Source organism: Rhincodon typus, chromosome 6 (genome assembly GCF_021869965.1).
Source record: "Rhincodon typus isolate 14 chromosome 6, sRhiTyp1.1, whole genome shotgun sequence".
NCBI classification, from domain to species: Eukaryota; Metazoa; Chordata; class Chondrichthyes; order Orectolobiformes; family Rhincodontidae; genus Rhincodon; species Rhincodon typus.
Window position 1 is genome coordinate 49,663,247 of NC_063337.1, and position 14,239 is coordinate 49,677,485.

At 37.5% G+C, this 14,239-nt stretch overlaps 1 protein-coding gene across 1 annotated transcript in view; it reads right to left on the bottom strand.

The window, feature by feature from the left end:
- LOC125483327 (mitogen-activated protein kinase kinase kinase kinase 4-like) overlaps nucleotides 1-14,239 on the bottom strand; it is a 29,988-nt gene that overhangs the window by 7,307 nt on the left and 8,442 nt on the right. Inside the window, exons 4-6 of the mRNA XM_048598150.1 lie at nucleotides 10,063-10,197; nucleotides 5,088-5,188; nucleotides 923-1,072 (exon numbers count right to left, since the gene is read on the bottom strand). Coding sequence (XP_048454107.1) covers nucleotides 923-1,072; nucleotides 5,088-5,188; nucleotides 10,063-10,197 — 386 coding nt within the window. The remainder of the gene's footprint in view (nucleotides 1-922; nucleotides 1,073-5,087; nucleotides 5,189-10,062; nucleotides 10,198-14,239) is intronic.

Below are 14,239 nucleotides of genomic sequence, written 5' to 3' on the forward strand. Positions count from 1 at the left end.
TTAATAGTATTCCTGCATGTCAAACTCCAAATCATTTAAAAACAAATTAAGTAACAGCACAGATACTAGCACATACTATGACCCTTTCCACTACTTAGAAAATATCCACTTATCCTTACTTCTTTCAGTCCTTTGGTCATCACTCTGTATACACAGGCACAGCCCATCCAAGACTGCATATCCTCACTTCCATACTAAGTCTGTTAATGGCTTGAAACAGACAACATATTCCCTTCATCTATACACATCGTTTGCTGGTGGCATTTAATGTACATCTACAAAGAAGGGGTGATGGGCTAAAGATTGGCTGTCGTAAAAATGCATCAGCTTTATGGATACCTTTGAACCTTGTAATGAGAAACACATGACTCAAACTCTAAATCTTGCGCAAATTTCAGGTCAGTTCAACGGTAATTCGCAATGCAAACGCTTACAATGTTGACAGATAAGTTACACAAATTCGGAAATTAATTTACACTACTGCATCAAAGACTCAGCCATTAGAGCCTCAATGTTGCTTTTTGTTACTGAGTTTCCAAGAAACACATTTTGATCCAAAACTGAACTGCAAGATAAATAATGTTGAAATTTTGTTTTACAGTATGAAATCCTATTTCCACCATTTTGATTTACGTTTCCAGAATAATAACATATATACATTCAGAATTGTGAAGTTTGTACCAAGAGGATATACGCTTATAGCTTTTACCAATTTCCAATTGTAGAAGGACAAAATAATTAGTCATTTTGACAACTTCAGATTTGTCTCAACTGAAACTAAATTTTGAATATTAGTGCATAATCTGACACCAAACAAGAGTTTCATAAACTTTATGAAGTATTTGAACACCATAATCGTAAATCATTTCAAAAAGTTTATTTTAAGATTTATTTTGTACAAAGATGAAGAATGTAATCTTACATGTGTTGGCAGATAAATGTCATAGACAGTTCCTGAGTCCACATCAACAGCATGGAAGCCAGCACTGGAGCCATAGATCACTTTTAGCCTCTGCCCTTCCTCCACTGTGAGGTCTACCAATAATGGCCTGTGCAACATGTCTGTAAATGACTGCAAGGAAATAAAATGCAAGAGCAGGCATCATTACACACTTGATCTGATAATAAATAAGTAAATTTATACCTGTAAATTATGTTACAGGTTCCAATACTTTCCCATTTGCAGCTGAATTATGATTTCTTTTCCACAAAAACATTTAACGATAAATAAAAATCACATTCTGAAATTATACACAGCTCTATTTGGTGTGTGTTTTTTTTCTGATAGATATAGAACTAATCCTGATACTGGGTATTCAACGGAAATAAGGCAAAGGCTGACTACAGTAATTAAATATTTTCCATGTTTATTGTCCATAAATGCAACCATCTTAAAATATATGGAACATGAAACATTGTTTAATTTGCATTTATTAACAGTGATTCAACGATACAATTAGCCAAATAAATACATTCTACCTCTGAAAAACCCTTTAATAAGAAGGTTGTTTTGGAAATATGGATAACACTGGTGAAACAACATTCATTCCCTGAAGGAATTTAGAATCAACTATTTGGATGGAACGATCATATATAGGCCAGGATGCTGGGATAGCAGGTGGCCTTTCCTGACGAGCAATCAAACTGAATTGAGGGAGATTGCTGCAGATGAAGGGCAGGAAGCTACTAATGACACTTCCACTTTATCTTTCCACATTTCTTACTTATCCTCAATCTTTGCAAGTCCTTGGATTTATTTAAATAATTCATAAACAATTCTTGCTTACAAATAAAATATATAAAACATAATCTGTCCTGTTACTGTTGTAATTTGTTCCAAATTACTGAGATTGTAAATGATCATACTAGTTTGGGTAAATACTTTTACAACCAAATACGGCCATACACTTATGATTGACTCCCACAGTCAATGGGAATGAAGATTTATGAACTCAATTGCAAATATAGCATAGGACTCTTCACTCTGAAGCCGGTTACTGAGTGGAATTGCTTGGATTTTTAAGCTTTGCAAACAACTACATATTTGAGCATTGGGTTAATTTGGTGTGGTTGAAGCGAGACCACGGAGAGAGAATGAAAGGGCATCAGAGACTAAGCGAGCTTGAGCGAGAGACAGCGAGGGAAAACTTGGTGAAATTGAGAGGGATGAGGATAATACTGAGATGATAGAGAATGATCTAGACAAGTTGCATCAGTGGACAAACGTGGATAAGTGTGAAAACTGAAAGAACCGCAGATGTTGGAAATCAGAAACAAAAACAGAAATTGCTGGTAGAGCTCAGTAGGCCTGACAGCATCCCTGCGGTGAGAAATCAGAGTTAACGTTTTGGGTCCAGTGACCCTTCCTCAGAATTCTGATGATGATAAATAACGATCATTCTGAGGTTCAATAGAAACACAAAGTTCTGATAGGGCTGGACAAATTGGATCCAAAGATGATGTTCCTTTGGCTAAGTGGTTCAGAACAAGTGGTCACGGTCTCAGGATTTGGGACCAATCTGTGCTGAAAACAACAAATGCTGGAGATCACAGTGGGTCAGACAGCATCCACGAAGAGAGAGTAAGCTAACGTTTCAAGTCTAGATGACTTGAGCAACAGTCTGATGAAGAGACATCTAGACTTGAAACGTTAGCTTGCTCTCTCTCCATGGATGCTGTCTGACACACTGTGATCTCCAGCATTTGTTGCTTTCAGTCTTAGGATATGGGGTAGGCCATATCAGTCTGCGAGGAGGAGAAATCTTTTCAGAGGGCAATGGGAATCTGTGGAATTCTCTACCACAGAAGGCTGTGGAGGCAAATTCACTGAATATATTTTAGAAACAATTAAATAGGTTGTCGTTTAGTGCTACCCCTGATTTAGTGGTTGAGGTAAAAACCCTCAACTCATTTAGATCATGATCTGAACTTGAAGTGGTGGATTCTGCAAGGCTATAGACCCGGTGCTGGAAGATGAGACTAGAATGCGCAGCAAGTATTTTTTGCACCAGCCAGTGCATACATGATGAGTTAAATGGCCTCTTGTGTTATAATCTTCCGATGGCTCTAGTGAGAGACCCTTTATTCACATACAATTGAAAATATTCTTTCAGCATCTGCTTTTGAGTCCCCTCAGAATCATATGTGTTTCGATAATACTTAGTTTCATTTTTCTACATTCCAATAGGTATAGGTCCAACCTGTCAAACTTTCCACATTAGGCAATGCCTTCACCCCAGGAATCAATTTAGGGAAGCATTCTCTGACTGGCAATTTTGTCCCTTTATAAATCGCAGCCAAAATAGCGTGAAGAAATCTGAATGCAGACACACTGACAGTCTGTATACAGGTATAGAGACAGCAAGAACTGCAGATGCTGGAGTCAGAGACAACACAGTATGGAGCTGGAGAAACACAGCAGGCCAGGCAGCATCAGAGGAACAGGAAGGTTGATGTTTCGGGTCAGGACCCTTCTTCAGATTTCAGCCGCTGGCCCAGCAGATTTCTGAAGAAGGGCCCGACCTGAAACGTCAACCTTCCTGCTCCTCTAATGCTGCCTGGCCTGCTGTGTTCCTCCAGCTCCGTACTGTGTTGTCTCTGTACAGAGGTATAGCAAGTTTTTGCTATTTTTATACTCCAGCTCCCCTGCCAATAAAGCCAATATTTAATTTTCCTTCTGAATTACTTGTTGTATCTAGATACGGAATTTTTGTGATTCATACACAAAAGGCATTCCGAGTTCTCTGTACCACAGCATTCTGCAGTCTCGCTCCATTTTAAGTAATATTTTGCTTTCCTATTTCTCCTACCAAAATGGGCAATTTCAGGTTCTGCCATGCTAGAATCCATCTGCCAAATTTTCACTCATTCATTTTATCCATGTTATTTTGCAGACTCTTTGGACAGCATCTGGAGTTTTAATTAAGACCCCTGACATCAAGGTCAAACTGGGAACCATGCTCTCACACTGTGTGGGTAACAGATGACTGATATGCTCCTCATCCCCATTTTCCACTCCCTTCTCTCCATAACCCTTCAACCCATTACCAATTAAAAGTCTGTCTAACTCTTCCTTAAATTTACTCTCAGCATCCACCGCACTTTGGGGTAGTGAGTTCCACAGATTCACAACCCTTTTGGGAGAAGTAGTTTCTCCTCAACTCTGTTTTAAATTCGCTACCCCTTATCCTAAGACTATGACCTCTTGTCCTAGAATGCCCCATAAGAGGAAGGATCAGCTCCACATCTACTTTATCTATACATTTTATCCATCTTGAATACCTCAATTTGATCTCCCCTTATTCTTCTAAATTCCAGAGAGTATAGGGATAAACTGACATTGCTGGGTAAGAGGATTAGATGTGATTTTGCTATTTAAGATCTTTTTATACTTTTTATTTCTCTCTCTCATATATAAATATAATATTGCTCTGCTTTTTTCCCCCTCTTTTGGATAATAAATTTGGGTTCGCACGTGAAACAAATTTTGGTTGTTTTGTGCCAATATGTCTAGTGACTAACCATCATGGTAATCACTGCAAAACTAAACTCCACTAAGCCAGGCTTCACGCTGAGATCTGAGTTGTCCTGTAAGATCATCAGCTGGGATCATAACACACTTAATGTGGCACATCAATTGAGCTTTGGAAAGTAAAATACATAACTGCTGCTGGCTCCCCTTTATCTATCCTACTCATTTGTCAAACTTCTCTTAAAGGAAACCTCAGAGATAGTTTCCAAAAGTAAGCCCACACAAACAGCAATGTGATAATACCCAGATAATCTGACTTGAAGTGATATTGATTGAATGATGAACATTGGCCACAATTCCATGTTAATTTAGAAAAAAAGTGCTATAAGATCTTTTATACCACCCATTTGAAAAAAGGCACCTGCAACAATGCAGCACTCCCAATTGCACTGGAATTTCAGGCTAGATTTACGGGTTCAAGTTTCGAGGAGTGCAAATTGGACCCACAATTTTCTAACTCGGAGGCACGTGTTACTTATCTGGACCTTGGTTAGGCTAGTAGTAACTAATACTAAGACTAAAACTACAGCAAACATTTTCAGTAATTATTACTTACCTTAAAGGCCATAAATTTGTGGTATGGTTTTGGCGCCCATGCATAGACTTCCACAGAATTCTTCAAAGCAATTACTAAAAACTTGATCCTTTCATATTTTACTAGAAAAGGAAATTAATTGTTAGCATTTTGTTGATAATTAAAACATATGCAGCTTACTTTAGGTGAACAGGTTTAAAGTAGGGTTACTAAGTCAACCACTAGTTAGCACAATGTTATAGCAAGGTTTTTATAAAAAATGCAGAAAATAGAAACACAATTGAAAACTGTAAAATATCATGGGAAGAAAGTATAAAGATCTGTGCATATCTTGGAAAATCTTGCAGTCATGAATTGCTAATTAACTTTGGGAAAACACCACTCAAAAGGTTTCATTTTACCATGAAAAAGTTAGCCCAAATGGCCACAAATGTCTCATTATTTTTTCAATGCTCAAAATTTCAAAACATCAAATTATGCTCTTCATTTTAATTCTTTTACATCTAGTTTAATTCAAATATTGTTAGCACCATGTATGTAATTACATAACAACTTGTTAAAAGTCAAAAGAAAAAAAATTAAGGAAATCTTTTAATCGAATTTAGTATAGCATGTGCAACAAAAATTAAAGGGTTAGTAATTTCAATATAAATCAGTGCGCCTACTCGATATATTCAGTGCCTGCCAAAAGGAAGGCAAACAGGAATCTCTGCCAAAATGTATTAAAATATTTTTTATCATTATCTAGCAATTTTTATTGCATAACATATACAACAGAGCACAGAAAAAGTCCATTTGGCTCAAGAAATCTATGCCAAAGTTTATGTTCCATGCAAGTCTTTCACTTCACTTTATTCAACACCATCAGCATATCTTTTTAGCTCGTTCTCTATAGCATGCTAATCTTGCCCCTCCATAAAAGCAACTACATGCTAACTACTCAAAATTGGCTTGAAGGTATGAGACAGAGGGTCATGGTAAAGGGTTGCTTCTCAGAATGGAGGCCTGTGACTAGCAGTGTGTGATAAGGATCAGAGCTGGGTCCACTGCTTTCCATCATTTATATAAATAATTTGTATGTGAATATAGGAGGTATGTTTAGTAAGTTTGCAGATGACACCAAAATGGGTGGTGTAGTGGACAGTGAAGAAAATTATCTGAGTACAACAGGACCTTGATCAGATGGGCCAATGGGCCAGGAGAGACAGATGGAGTTTAATTTAAAAAAATGTGAGTTGTTGTATTTCATAAGGCAAATTAGGACAGGACTTGTACACTTAACAGAAGGACCCTGGGGAGTTTTATCAAACTAAGGGACCCACAGGTGCAGGTGCATAGTTCCTTAAGAGTGGGGTCGCAGGTAGACAGGGTGGTAAAGGTGGTGTATGGCAAGCTTGCCTTTATTTGTCAGTGCATAGAGTATAGGAGTTGGGACATCATGTAGCAGCTACACAGGACATTGGAATACAGGACTTTTAGAATACTAAGTACAAAAGCTGGTTGCCCTTCTATTGGAAAGATGTTGTTAAACTTGAGAGAGTGCAGAAAAGATTTACAAGCATGTTGCCAGGATGGAAGGTTTGAGTTATAAGGAGAGGCTGAATAGGCTGGGTTTTTTTTGTCCTTGGAGCAGAAGCTGAGGGGTGACATTATAGAGGTTTATAAAATCATGAAGGATATGGATAGGGTGAATAGCCAAGGTCTTTCTCCTAGGTTGGGGAAGTCCAAATCTAGACGGCATAAGTTTAAGGTGAGCAGGGAACGTTTTAAAATGAACCCGAGGAGTAACTTTTTCACACAGAGGCTGGTGTGTGCATGGAACGAGCTGCCAGAGAAAGTGGAGGAGACAGGTACAATTACAACATTTAAAAGACACCTGGATGGGTATATGAATAGGAAGGGTTTAGAGGGATTTGGGCAAAATACTGGTAAATGGGACTAGTCAGATTGGTGCCAACGAGTTGGACCAAAGGGTCTGTTTCTATGCTGTATGACTCTATACTCCTTTGAAAGCAAAGGCTGAAATTTTTGTTGTCAGGTTATGAGTGCAGAGTCAAAACAACTCCTGGCTCCAGAATTGTGGCCCAAGAGAATGTGGCCTAGGGGCAGGAACTTTCATCCCAGGGTGATGAGGATCCCCGGGAATCAGGCTCGATTACCCCAGTATGAATGTGGAGGCTGCTGGGTACAGACGTGGTCTGGATGGAAGGGCCGACTCAGTGCTCTGGCACAGTGCTGAGTTGAAAAAAAATTTCCTCCACTCTCACCCCCATAGACATCAATGCCATCCCAAGCCCTTCTGCCACCTCATAATCACTCATAGCTATGTCAACATATTTCATTTTGCCTGCTCCATAGCCCATTACAGTTTCAATGTGAACTTAGTGCCAAATCTTCCACATATATTTAAGTTTCTGAAAATCCACAGCTGGTGGGAGAGTAAGCTGATGAGAAGCAAAAAAGGCTGAAAAACAGTACAAATCAGGGAAGTGATGAGCCCAAGTATAAAATGGACAGGGGTCAAATAGGGTGACATTTTGCAAGGATCAGACTTCGGTCAGAAAAATTGAGAAGCAGAATATTTGTTTAAGAAATGGCAAGTCCCCAACCTAAGGAAGTCTTGTCGCAATTATAAGGGGCTATGGTGAGACTGCAACTGATGTAACAACATAGACTTTTGGTCTCCTTACCTAAGGACATCCACAAATGAGCCCACGGATGGCTTTGTTAAATTGCATCACAACTTATAGCAATTTCCATATCTGTAACTCTTACTCTTTTACCTCAATTATATTCTTAATATCCAAGTAGTATTTGGACATCTTTATCTTGTGTAACATTTATAAACTGTAAGTTCTAAAGCTCCTTCCCATTTAACGAAATTTAAGCACTGAATTTAAACAGCAGACAGAAAGAAAATCAAATGTCATGGTAAATTTTAAACTTTCCATACATTTATCATTTGGTTAGAACCTCTACCATAGACCCTTCTAAATCTCATACTCGTGGTAGTTCAACTCAGTTGTGAACTTTCACTGTAACAGGGAAGGATGAAACAAGAATCCTGCCATTTAACAGAAGGCTCTAATCTTATTTTATCCCCTCTTCTGCAGGAATGTAAATGTATTTCCAGCCTTTGCTTATGTTTTTGAAGATTTGCCACATGTAATTAGTGGAGATGGGGGAAGAGGAGAAGAGTCACATTACACTTTCAATAAGGAAGTTTATCAAAGTTTCTCAGTAATAGTTTTAAAAAAAAAGCACTTTTGCTTCTCCATTTCTTTTCTGTTCCCTAACTACACTGCCTCACGCATAACTGACAACATTTATCAATCTGAACATAACAAAATTTAAATTCGATGGGTTAATTAGCTATATAAAAAAATTGCCATTTATATAAAAACAACTAGATGCTCAGACTAGATGGCATTAGAAAGTGGAACTCATTATCAGGATAAACTGATTCTTGCAGCAGAGATGGGAGAATAAAGAAAATTTGATTCAAAACCTTTCTGACATTGAGAAGGAAGTTAATGGTGGAGCTTAGATTAAAGAAAGCGGGAAAAAAGAGAACAGCCTTTCAAAATTCAGACCATTAATTTAGGAATTAGAATATGGTGAAGTTCACAGCACGTATTATGATGTAGTAAATTTGACAACAATTTCCAGAGTCAGCACCTGCGCAGTTAATTATTAAAGCTTAGAAGCTGTTGTCCAAATCATTCTGCTCAACCCAAAGCCTTGCTGTATCAGTGCTTCACCAACAAACTTGGCATTAAAATACACGCAAATACAAATAAAACATGCAAGGAAATCTCAGCATTTCTGCATTCAGATTTTCAAGGTTAGGTTGCCAAAGACCTATCAGATCATAGGGCTGCTGTCTCATGAGAGAGAGATAAGTAGTGGTGATTTAACCCACAGGTGAGGGGACAGGTTGAGAAGGAGAGTCCTTTCATGATAACCTCAGTCAGTGCGGGAATTGAACCCACACAGTTGGCATGACTCTGCATCTCAAACTGAGCTAACCAACCAATGACTGTAAAACAGTGTGGTAAATCATTACCATTAACAAGCAACCATGACACTGAAAATTTATTCTTACAGATGTTAAGCTTTATTATTTCAGAATTTTGTGTTGGGGATTTATTTTAAATTAAAATGCAGATCATTTTATTTTATCTTTGCCGCTGAGCTTTTGCGACCTCTAGTCCCCTTCTTCACTTCCTTTTGATTTCTGTTGTTTGCTGACACACAATTTTGCGATAAATCCTGTGTATACTTCCTGATTTATATTACCGCACACAATATCTTAGCATAGTCAGGTGCAGGGTTAAGCATACAAATTCTGTTCCTTCACCAATGTTAAGAGAACAGTATCTCCAGCTGAGCGTTATTTGCACTTCCCAGTACTTAAATACCAGAGAGTGAGATTTCAAATATGGTCATCAAAAGTGCCTGAAAGCAATTTTATGACTTCATGGTGCTGAAGCAACTTTAGACCTGCCAAAATTCAGTTCACCTTTGACTTACAACTGGCAGGAATGAGAGATTTTTCTTCAGTCGACGCAAAGTCTCCACAGAAGCAGTGATAGTAACAGCCAATTTTCCAATCACAACTTTAGTATTATAGGATTCAGAACCATATTTTCAAGATCATTTTTTAATATTTTCTAAATCCAGTGCCATTACACAAATTAGATGCCACTTTTAGCTAAAAAATTAACGTACTAGAATAATTATATACTGAGTAAATATATCAAGATAGAGCAAACAGTAGCCACTGAGAGCTGCTGGCTTAGTGCAGTGAAATTTTAAATTATGTAACAAAATGCCAGCAAATGATTTAATAAAAGGATTTCACACACAGATGCATATTGCAGATCAACGGCAGATGAAAGTAATATAGATTTTTCATATAATTTATAATGCTGCAGACATGCCAACATGTTTATAGCTCTACTACTTTGGTTTAAAGTGCACATAATTTTCTTACCAACTTTGTAGTGTACGCATCCTTCTAAATCTCCAACTGTTGTCCAGCCTTGTTTTTTCTCTACTTCAGGATCATTGTGCAATATCTTGTTTCTTAACCAGGACAAATAATATACTCGCAATTTGTTTTTCTTCCCTTTAAGCAGATAATGCAAAATTATGGAAGGTTACAATTTAGAAGAATGAACTATATGAAATAATATAATAAAATGAAACACTGAAGTATCAGCACAAGGCTATCAGTATGTAAAGACATGCTCATGAATCTACAGTCAACAGAACTTTTGGAAGAACAACTTGGAGCTTAATAATTCCTATGTGGCCTCATCTGATGGAAGGTTTTTCAGTCTTTGTGCTGGAATTTGGGAGATTGTCTGATACCACATAAATAATATTCAAACTAGACAACCTCTGCTGAATTATTGCCTTAATGTATTGTTTGTTAACCTTATTTGACCGTAAAAACCTAAACCACAGTCTAATGTTATTCTGACCCACTTGAATTCAAGAAACATCATTTGAGAGAATAAAAAGTTGCTGAACTCTAACAATGGAAGAGATACAGTGGCTAACACCAAGAAACACTATATATTTGACTGAATAGTAAGTGTGAATATAATTTCTATGAGGTACAGTTCACTGATGGAATTAAACAATCAGTGCAGAGAACAAACCCACCAGTGCCCTATATCCACATATAAACGTGACGGCAGCAAGCACTCAGATCAGTAGTCAAACGTTAATGCAAATGTCGCTGTAAGATTATTTACAAATGACAAAGACTCAGGCAAGGTTGTTTGATGGAATTAGCCACCTAAATAAATAGTGAACAAAAATGAAGTGCAATTGAAGGAGAACCACATGGATGGAGAGAAGGAATAACGACAACCAGAAATGGGGACATTTGGGAGATAAAAGGAAACAGTATGAATTATTTTTCAGCATTTTTATAGTAAATCTGATAAAGAAGGTAATTTCAGTACTAAACATTGTAAAGACTAATTTCACCAAATCTCCATAAGGAGCTGAAATTGAGATGACATTACTTAACTGTAAGGCATCTAATTTCCTCATATGGATCTTGCAGAAATATTGAAAATGTATGATGCGTAACTGTAAATACTTATGAAATAATGCTTCAAGTACTCAGGTACTTCCTGTCCACAAGACGACAGGTCAGGTCCAACCACATCAATCAACACCTTATTCATCAGCAAGCTAACTGAAGGAGTTAGCAACAATACGATTAAGCAGCACTTTCTCAGTGATACCCTGACCATTCAACTTCTGACCTCATTATAGCCTTGATCCAAACATGGACAGAAAAAACCTAAACTCCAGAGGTGAGGCAAGAGTCAATGTCCTTAACATCAAAACAATATTTGACAGAGTATGGCATCAAGGAGCCCTTGCACAACTAGAGTCTATGGGCGTCAGGGGAATCATGTCAGTGGAATCATGTCTAGCAAAAGGAACACGATTGTGGTTGTTGGAGGTCAAACATTTCACTCCAAGGATATCACTGCACCTAGTTCCTCAGGGTTATATACTAAGAGAACCATTAAATATTTTTGCAATGCAACATTTCAGTCTCCACCAGTAAAGTCACTACTTGTATTTCATTTCCTGTTAGTTGACCCAACTTACTAAGGGATTAGCTCCTTGAACAGAAGACAATAACATGCTGCCAGCTATCAGCCACAGTTCTAGGGTCTATTGCTAGAAAGTCTACAAACATAATACTCCAGAACATTCTGTTGTAGATCAGAACCATATTTTACTCTTAGTTAATCAAATTGGGGGTCTCAATCTTGGGTATGCTGTCACTGGACTTCCATAGCAGAAAAGTGTTGGCTTTTCACTGGGGCGTAAAAATGTGAATCAACTTAAGCTGCTATCACTCAACAAAATGCTTAACGCTCCGTTAGAACGTAATAAAAAACCTCAATCTTCTCAAAGAAAAGGTCCCATGGTCCAGTAAAGTCTGAAAAATCTCAGAGGACACAAAGAGATAACTTAATCATCTTCAAATCAAATTTGTCGTTTGCAATTTGTCATTTACTATTTATTAGTAATAAAGAGAGCATAAAAATTGTATGCAGTGATTACAGATGTAGCCATAAGGGTACAGATGGGCAAGTTTCAGAATAACAAATGCACATTTTAAAAACAAAAGCTCATTATAATATGTAGAAATGTTATCAAAGAGGTCACACTGTCAACATCATTCAAAAGGCAAAATATTTTATTTATTCATCACTCGAATGATTTGGGCAAGAGCTTATGAGGTAAGTGCCAGGTAACAACCGTGGGTTCCATCCCTTCTGCTTCACATAGCAAACACATTTTGTCTCAGTTAAAACTTAGAAGACTGAAAAAGTAACAGAAATATTTTCATGTTTTAAAAAATCTGATGTAAAAATAGAACCCACTCCAATAAAACAATAATTTTGTTTACTTCACAGTTAAAATGCTTCACTGACAGTTACTCCAAAATATCTTTGTCCCAAAGCTTGACAACTTTCAATGAAACTACACAGTAAAATAACAAATCCACTGAACAAAACTTCAATCTAATTGCAAGAATGCAGCATAACCACTGTTGAGCTTTGTTGACCACTTTTATGTTGTGTCAAATTTAAATATATCTTCATTGTTCACCAAATGTGTGTTTGTTCTTTACGGTGGCCACCAAAACAGTAGAACTTACTTCTCAGAAAATGTCTCAAATTTTAAAATTCTGATGTTTAAGTGCTACCTTCACACTGACAATAAAGGATCAGATCTTCATTTCACTGGTCTGAACCTGTTCTTATCCAGGTCGCATAAATCAACCAATTACAGCTGAAAAAAGACTAATGTCCACTAGCTGGTGCTGAATAGCACAGATCGTATGCAACACGGTGCTGCATTCCAGTGGCTATCCTGGGAAATGCAGCCATAAAACTCTTACATTGAATGTAGTTTTAGTCTCTGGTTTATTCATTTTAATAAATTCCAATATTCCTCATTCTAAACTATACAGGGCTTGATGGGAAACTTGATTCAGTCAGAAGCCTTTAAAACATGCCCAGGTAAATTAGCAGAACCAGACTGCAGTGTCATTCAAATTAATACATTTACATCATGCTTCTTGATGTTACAGTTGATGCTTCCCCCTTCAACTGCATAATATCTGTAACATAACATGGGATTTACTGTGCAGTCATAGGTAGATGGAAATCTCTTTAAAACCAACGTTCAATCTCCCAAATATGAAGAAAGAACAAGATCCTTGATTAATGCATGTAAGGTTGTGAGAGATGGTGTGGATGGGAAGAACCTACTTCACTTATCAGTAACTAGGGGGCATAGATTTAAAGTGATTGGGAGAAAGATTTGAGAGGAGATGAGGAAAATGCTTTTCAATCAGAGGGTGAGTGGAGCTCTGGAATGCCCTGCCTAAAAGGGCAGTAGAGGAAAAAACTCTCAATTCACTTAAAAAGGTGTCCGAATATGCACCTGAAATGCCAGAACCTTCAGGGATATGAACTGAATGATGAAAATGGGATTAAGATACATGGCCTGTTTGTCTGGAGGTGCAGACATGATGTCACCTTTCTCTGAACCATAAATATTTCTATATTTTCTAAATATTCGAAGAGGAACAAAGTGCAGGGACGTAGGGAGAGCTTGGGAGAGTGACAGTTCCTGAATCACTTCCTAGAAGGACCAGCATGAACATAATGGATTGAACATCCTTTTTCTGTGCTCCAATAATTCTATAATTATACCACAGCGGACACTTGGAATCAATATTAAATGTAATGTGATGCTTAGGATTGCTCCACACAAAGAAAGGAGTATGCTGAGAGAAAATAAAGCAAAAATGAAAACTCTTCAAATCATACAACTATGACAATGGACATACTAAGACTCATTTAGTTTCAGACATGATGAGGGAATAACTAAGTGATCAATTGTTCCAAAGAATCATCAAGAAATAAATACAGGGTACTGATATGGAATCAAAAACTGTCTCTAACAGTCTGTTCTGTTGAATTGACCAATGAGTGTCTGGGTACATTTGACAAAACCAAGAATTACAGAGCCCCACATACCCAAATGTCCCATTGGAGTTATCCTGGTATATCCCAGGATCTGAGATAGCAGGAACTGCAGATGCTGGAGAATCTGAG